General features: G+C 36.2%; 1 protein-coding gene across 1 annotated transcript; it reads right to left on the bottom strand.

Annotated features, from left to right (window-relative positions):
* Positions 1-3,031: 3,031 nt before the first annotated feature.
* On the bottom strand, positions 3,032-3,751 carry LOC145157075 (17.8 kDa class I heat shock protein-like). Its single transcript, XM_079076219.1, has one exon. The coding sequence runs from the start codon at positions 3,652-3,654 to the stop codon at positions 3,181-3,183; it is 474 nt and encodes a 157-aa protein (XP_078932345.1). The 5' UTR covers positions 3,655-3,751; the 3' UTR covers positions 3,032-3,180.
* Between the last annotated feature and the right edge of the window lie 4,790 nt (positions 3,752-8,541).

Below are 8,541 nucleotides of genomic sequence, written 5' to 3'. Positions count from 1 at the left end.
CGGGTAAGGTACCGGGTAAAGTGGGTCTAGAATCGGAAAACCCGAAAATATCAAAGTGGGTCGAATGGAACCGGGTAAAGTGGGTCTAAAACTGAAAAACCCGGGGAACTAGGTAAAGTGGGTCGAATGCATGTTTTAAAATTTCACAAAATACAAAAATAAAGCTGAGAAAAAAAAAGAAAATTTGCAGCTTTGATATCTCAACTTTAGGAGACTATAAATCAATGAATATGAAACCAAAAATGACAAAATTATAGTATAAAATCATGTACAAACTCTATACTACACTTTGGAAAAACCCGCATGCTATTCCGACTTCAAACGAATTAGATATGCATGTTTTAAATCTATCACAAAATACAAAGAAAGCTGAAAAACATAAAATTTTCAGCTTTGATATCCCGACTTTGAGAGACTATAAGTCAATGAATAAACACCCAAAAATAACAAAATTATAGTCTAAAATCATGTACAAACTATAAACTACACTCTGGAAAAAACCTCATGCCAATCCGACTTCAAACGAATGAGATATGCATGTTTTAAAACTATCACAGAATATAAAAAAAAAGCTGAAAAACATAAAATTTCCAGCTTTGATATCCCGACTTTGAGAGACTATAAGTCAATGAATATAAACCCAAAAATGACAAAATTATAGTCTAAAATCATGTACAAACTATAAACTATACTATGGAAAAAACTTCATGCCAATCAGACTTTAAACGAATGAGATATGCATGTTTTAAAACTATCACAGAATACAAAAAAAAGCTGAAAAACATAAAATTTACAGCTTTGATATCCCGACTTTGAGAGACTATAAGTCAATGAATATAAACCCAAAAATGACAAAATTATAATCTAAAATCATGTTAAAATTATAAACTATACTATGGAAAAAACCTCATGCCAATCCGACTTCAAACGAATGAGATATGCATGTTTTAAACTTTTCATAGAAACCGGTTCCGGCCCCTAAAACCGGTTCAGGTTCCTAACATGGTTCCGGTTCTTAAACCCGGTTTACCCGGACCCGAAGGACCCGAAACCCGGATTACCCGGAACCCGGATAGAGCCATTCTTTAAACCCGGAACTCGGACCGGTTTTACATATTCCGGTTTTAACGGTTCCGTTTCCGGTCCGGTTTTCCGGTTCAAAATCTCATCCCTACAATACACTCCCTACCAGGCTGAAATTGCACAGGGAAGGCTCGAATCCATGCTCAATTTCCAAACCATGGTAACGGATCTTACTGGTTTACCCATGTCAAATGCTTCATTACTCGATGAAGGAACAACAGCTGCAGAAGCCATGGCGATGTGCAATAACATCTGGAAGAATAAGAAGAAAACATTCATCATCGCAAGCAATTGACACCCACCGCTTCTGTTCACTTGCCTCTTCCTCACAATGTTCTTAAATAAATGCACTTGTCCTCTCAGAAACCACTCATTCACAAACTCCCATCGATCCAGATTCACTTTTCTGAATCCCTACATAAACATCGATCACAAATCAATCATAAACACATACACATAAAATAAATATGAACTAAACGGTATTTCAATTGCTTACGTAGGTATTAAGTTGGCGAATGAAACTAGAGAATTACTGTGCTTAAAGTAAGCAGGTAAGAGGCGTTGTGAGAAAGCTAAAGAGTCAACGATGATGAAGCTGTTGTTGGAGTTTCCCCACCGGATTAGATCATCTGAAGAAGAATCGTTGAAGTCGACACCTTTCTGATGAATGAGAGATAGAGAAGACGAAGAATGTGGATTTCGTTTTTGGGGGATTAGGTAATGACAAGGGCTGATTTCGTTTTTGGAGAGAGAGAGGGGGGGGGGGGTGGACCCCATATTTTTAATTAATAAAGCATTAAATTAAATAGAAAAAACAAATATATATATATATATATATATATATATATATATATATATATATATATATATATATAAGGTCATTTCACTATTCAGAGTGACCAAAAACCCAACGAAACTAGCTCAAAAGACCACCAATTAAAAAAAAAATTGTGGTTTGGACTAAAACCCCAAAGAAATACACACCACATGGACCATTTTTGCAATTTTGTCTAGAAATTAAAGTTGTAATATTCGATAAACCACATAAACCATTATATCTAAAGTTATATAAACTCTTTAATCACTCTATACCACGTATTATAAAACTGATATTTATTATAAAATAATTTTAAGAAATCTATATTTAGCCAAATAGATATCTTAAAAAGGAGAATGGTACCGTGTTTTCTTATTTTAGTCCAAACATTTTTAAATGGTTCGTTTCTAATTCACACAAATTATTTGGATACACACATATCTTGATCATCACCTTAAACTAGGGGTTGCAAATTAGACAATCATATCGTGTTTTTGTCTGATACAACACGATGACAGTGTTTTATTTGACACGAACACAACACATTTTGATGTCGTGCTTTTTTTAACTAACACGAAAATGAACCAATAAAAAAACGAGAAACGTGACAAGACTCGGAAAGATAACATATAACTTATTTAATTAAATACTTAATCATACATAACACGACAAACATAACAAACAAATATTATATTATGTCAATTTCATGTCGAATTTTGAAAACGAACACAACATCTTATTTTTTACATTTGACACGAATACAACACGAACACAACACGAACATGATATTATATTACAATTTCGTCCCATATCTTATCTTTTTATTATGTCATTGCCCTAAATATAATAAATACAAACATCATTTCACAAGTGAGTCTCATCAAAGGAATTTGTTAATTTAAGTTTTTATTCCTCGATCCATTCTTTAATTCCGGACATAACTGTTTTTCGTATTTGATGATTAAAATATAAGCGTAATATCATGATTACCAACCCAAATGCTAAAAAAACAGAAACCCACCCAATAATGACACGATCACACAAACCATCTAATAATGACATAATCACACAAACCATCTAATTCTAAACGACGGATATTATAGAAGAGTAAGAAGACCTTATAAAAACAAATTAGAGCAAACAAGTCAATACAACATTATCGTATAGAAATCAGATTACATCATCTTAAACGAGGACAACAATTCAACAACACAATTTCTTAACTTATGCAATTATTAAACATACTTAATACTCATAATATATTAGCAGCTCGTAAATCCTTAACCACTAATGTCAATAGATTTCACTTCCGGCTTCTTCTCTTCCGCCTTGGGCACGGTCACTGTCAGCACGCCGTTCTCCATGCTAGCTTTCACCTCTTCCAATTTTGCACTTTCCGGCAGCCTGAACCTCCTCAAGAACTTCCCGGAGCTCCTCTCAACCCTATGCCACTTGTCGTTCTTCTCCTCATGTTCCCTGCTCCTCTCTCCGCTTATCTGCAACACCCTTCCTTCTTCAACCTCCACCTTCACCTCCTCTTTCTTCAGCCCAGGCAAGTCCGCTTTGAAAATGTGGGCCTCCGGCGTCTCCTTCCAGTCGATTCTGGCATTGGCGATTGCTGCTGTTTCACGTGATGATTCGGGAAGGTTACTGAGAGCACTGGAAAGGCCCTGGAAAGGGTCCCAGATGTCGAGGGAGAAGGGATCGAATACGTTGCTCCTCCTGCCTGTAAAGAAGCTTGGAATGATCGACATGGCTGAAGCTTTTGACGATTGATCTAATATTGTGACACTATGATATGGAAAGTTCTCTTGTCTCTTGATGTAAGGAGGTCGACCGGTGATTATTATTTATAGGAGGGAAAAGCCGAAAAGGTAATCGAGTGGGACAGGAATTTCTAGGCTCATCTTGAAGCTTGTGGAGACTCGGACGTCTCAAACTCTCTAGAACTTCAAAGTGAAACATGGAGATGGGCCTCTCTGACTGGCCAAATGGATCAATAGGAATTTATATTAAGCCCATATGTAATGGCATTTTATGATTTTACCTGGCTATTTGATTTATCTTCTAAATGAATCTAATATTAAGATTATTAATTCCATTTATTTTTTAAACCAATAAAACCGTCTTTTACAATAATCACTTATGTAGTTATATTAGTGTAGGGGTGAGCAAGTTAGCAAGAATGATGTTTTACTATAATCGGTTAAGCTTCATCATTTATTTCCATTCTTTGCTATTATATATCGACGCCACATTGAAATATAATAGGGTTTCTTTTGGTAGATCATGAATTATGATTGTTAACAAGAATTCTGTTGGATCGTAGTCCATTAAGACCGAATATGGTGTATAGAGGGGTTGACGTGCTGAATGTGTTTTGCCCGATGTGTCATCTTCATTTTGAGTTGTTGCTATATCTATTTTGTGGAATGTGAAGTTGCAGTTAGGACTTGGAATGCAATTGTTCAGTGGATTGATTTGGATGTTCTGGTTCACCTTAGGTCTCGACCCTTTGTTGTGGTTTGATGATTATGGTTCTACCTTGAAAAAGAAGATGGTGTTGCGGGTTATCATCTAAAGTATTTGGTGAGTGTTTTTGAGACTTAGAAATGATTTGGTCTCTGATTATATGCATCGAGAGCTTCTTTTTGATTATGTGATTGAGTATTTGTATCTTTAGTTTTCTAGTAGGAATCGTAAATGTCTTCTTTGTTGGATAGACTCACCCCCAAACCCGTCATTTTTTGTAACGTTTTTTCTTCCCTAACTCTTTGCGAGAGTGTGACATTTAATAAATTTCAGTTGTTAAAAAAGATTGTTACCAAGAAAAACACAATCTTCAGATTCTGACTTATACATGGATACTGAAATTTAAAATTTCGTGAATGTATCATACAATTCATTTAATTGATGCCTTATAATAATGACAAGAATACATGTGAAGAAAATTTTGTTAGGCTGCATAAGACATTAGGATTTTTTTTGAATGCAACGCTAGCATCCTCGACTTCTGATTACAATGAGACTCTATCTTCCGCTATACCACTGCTTCTTCTTCTTTTCAAGAGGGATGCCCCTTTCCTCATATCATATTAACGACCAAAATACTCTTGTCTTCCAATATCTATTCCTAAATCCACTCTCCAAATAAACACCCTAAAATTTCTGATATAATGGAAAACTTTTTGAAACCGATGACAATTAGAGATGAAGAGATTAGGGTTTAAGTGAGATAATTTCATGCCTGAATTAAATCCTGAATTGATGGAATTGAATTAAGAAGTTAGAATTCAAATAAAAAGATATGTACATAAATGTAATCTTGCATGAAATAAAATAGGCGGGAAAACAATTATGAGAAGCTCCAGAATTATGACATGTGTCCTACAAAACTATTCTTTTATTATAATAGGTCGGGAAAACAATTATGAGAAGCTCCAGAATTATGACATGTGTCCTACAAAACTATTCTTTTATTATAATAAGTAGAGGTAGATGGATATATAACTTTAGACAAAACTACAAAAATGGTCCTTGTGGTTTACCAAAGGTCACAAACTCAGTACATGCTATTTTTTTTTTTTTTTTAAATTTGCTTGAATGGTCTTTTTTGCTGACGTTGTTGCTGTTCATCCGTTAGTGTGAGTGTATTTTGCTCTTTTCAAGTAGGAGAGACTGAGTTTGTGATTATGGGTAAACCATAGAGACTATTTATGTAATTTTTCTGTGTTTTTATGTTTTTGAGTTTGTGGGTTTTCAACCCCTTTAAAATATCTCTTAGAACCCTTCACTTTGAACTTTAAAAAATGTTACTTTCACCCATTTATTTTCTAAATTTTCGTATTTAACCCCATATTATATATAATTGACAAAACTTCATAAATAGTCCCTGTGGTATCCCGAAATATGAAGTTTAGTCCCTAAGTTTAAAAAACCTCACAGATGGTCCATGTGGTTTCAAAACTTCTAACAAAAGGTTCTTATTGCTAACTCGGTTAAGTTTTGTCCGTTAAGTGAAGGGTATTTCCGTCAATTTCACTACCACACCGACCATTTATGAAGTTTTTGATTATATAAAAAAAAGAAAAATATATATAATTAAATCCTCAAATTCACTTTTTACGGTACGCGGTGTCGTGCCGGTTTTGTCCGTTAAGTGAAGGGTATTTCCGTAAATTTCACTCCCACAAGGACTATTTATGAAGTTTTTGGTTATATAAAAAAAAGAAAAAAATATAATTATTTAAATACAAAGGGTCTCTCTCTCTCTCTCTCTCTCTCGCTCGCTCGCTCTCTCTTTCTTTCTCCTTCTCCCTTTTTCTCCTTCTCCCTCTTCCTCTCCATCTCTCATTTCTCTCTCTTTCTCTCTCTCTCTCGTTTGCACCTGGTCATTTGCATTTGCATCTTTAGAACCCAAGTAATTATTGCATTGTTCATATACCCAAATTCAACATACCCACCCACTCACATCTCTTTCACATACATATACACTCACAGGACCATATCTTCTTCCTCTGATTCTGATACCTTCGATTGTCCATATTCACTAGTCCCCGCTAGCCCTTTCTTCTCCTCTCGATCAAGCATCAAACTCCAAAATTTCAAATCTGATGTTTATGGTGCGTTGTTCGTCTCATTATGCCTAATTGGAATCTAAAGCTCGTCGAGGAGAATAAGGTTCATATCTTGTTGGAGTTTCCTGATTCACCAGAAAAATACATTGTCGATCTGTTCCGCCAAAGCTCACCCACCTACGATATCACTGACACCCCTTTGTCGCCACCGCCGCTAGATGGATTCCAGTTCATGATTTGGAAATGCTCACCAATGGATTCCGCCACCGCACCGTCATCCTCCGTGATTTAATATTTTCACTTGATTTATGTTTCTTCAAGTCCAGATGAAGAAGAAGAAAACACCATTGACATTTACACACTGTGCCACATACTTTGCAACATCGAGCTTCATCGTCAGCCACCAGTAGTAAGGTGTCAGATCCATAGACATATTGGTGCTGCCAGGATGAATCAAGTACATGGTATTGTGAGCTTCTTCCATCAAAAGATCCCTTATTCCTCCCATCTTAGGCACCCAAATCCTATTTTGGAATACCTTCAATCCTTGACTATTTGTACCGAACACCAACGTTTTTCCTAAACGTTCTTCCTTTCGGTCATTTTTCTCCAAAGCTTCTTTATGGGCTTTCTTGATGCTTTCCACAGTTGTTGAGACAACTTCTATTCTTAACTTTCTTGGCATTTTTCTTTCCAGGTTTACCATTCGACTTAGAGCATCAGCTATGACATTTGCTTTACCAGGGTGGTGAAGTATCTCGTAGTCGTAATTCTTGAGCAATTCTATCGTTGCCTCATATTCAATTCCTTTTAATCAAAGAGATACTAGAGACTTTTATGATTAGTGAAGAGTTTGCACTTTGTGCAATAAAGATAATGCCTCCATATCTTTAATGTGAATACTACCTCTGCAAACTCCAGATCATGAGTGGGGTAGTTCTTTTCGTGCTCTTTCATTTGTCGAGATGCATATGCTATCACTTTATCTCTCTGGGTCAGAGCAAACCTAACCCAACTCCAAATGCATCGCTATAGACTGCGAAGTCTTCAACTCCATCAGGTAAAGAAAGAATCGGTGCTTCACATAACTTCTTCTTTAATTTCTCAATGCCTCTTCATGTTTCTCACTCCATGTATATGTAGCTCCTTTATGATTCAAAGTTGTTAATGGAGCAGCTATCGAAGAAAAGCCTTGAATAAACCTTTGGTAATATCCAACTAATCCTAGAAAGCTTCAAATCTTAGTGGAACTTTTTGGTCGTTCCCATTTCATCACAGCTTCGATCTTTGCTGGATCAACCATTATTCCTTCCTGGTTAACCACATGACCCAAGAATTGGACTTTTCGAATCCAAAAATCACATTTGGAGAACTTTGCGTACAACTTCTCCTTCTTCAAAACTTCTAACACTTCTCGCAAGTGCTTGTCATGCTCTTGCTGGCTCTTTGAGTAAATTAGAATGTCATCTATGAACACTATTACGGATTTGTCGAGGAATGGTTTACAAACCTTGTTCATCAAATCCATAAATATTGTTGGTGCATTGGTTTGTCCAAATGACATAACCAAGAACTCATAGTGTTCGTATCTCGTTCTGAATGCGGTCTTATCGATATCTTGCTCTCTTACCTTCAACTGATGATATCCTGACCGGAGATCAATCTTTGAGAAATAGCTCGAACCTTGCATTTGATCGAACAGGTTGTCAATCCCTGGCAATGGATACTTGTTCTTTACCGTTGCCTTGTTCAGTTCTCTATAGTCTATGCACATCATCATGCTCTCATCCTTCTTCTTCACGAATAACACCGGAGCTCCCCAGGGTGAAGAACTAGGTCTAATAAAATAGTTGTCCAATAACTCCTGAAGTTGCATCATAAGCTCCTTCATCTCTGTCGGTGCTAATTGGTATGGTGCTTTCGCTATTGGCATCGATCCTGGCAACAAGCCTATTCGAAACTCTACTTGTCTATCAGGGGGCAATCCAGGAAGATCTTCGAGAAAGACTTCCGGATAGTCACACACCACTGGTATTCTTTTCATCTCTTTCTTTTCCTTCTTTG

Source organism: Lactuca virosa, chromosome 2, assembly GCF_052849685.1.
Source record: "Lactuca virosa cultivar CGN04683 chromosome 2, Lactuca_virosa_CGN04683_v6, whole genome shotgun sequence".
In the NCBI taxonomy this organism is placed as follows: domain Eukaryota; kingdom Viridiplantae; phylum Streptophyta; class Magnoliopsida; order Asterales; family Asteraceae; genus Lactuca; species Lactuca virosa.
This window is presented reverse-complemented; position numbering and strand designations above follow the sequence as displayed.

Bases quoted from the DNA above. Each gene is read 5' to 3' on its own strand.
- LOC145157075 (XM_079076219.1), bottom strand. From the start codon at position 3,654: ATGTCGATCATTCCAAGCTTCTTTACAGGCAGGAGGAGCAACGTATTC.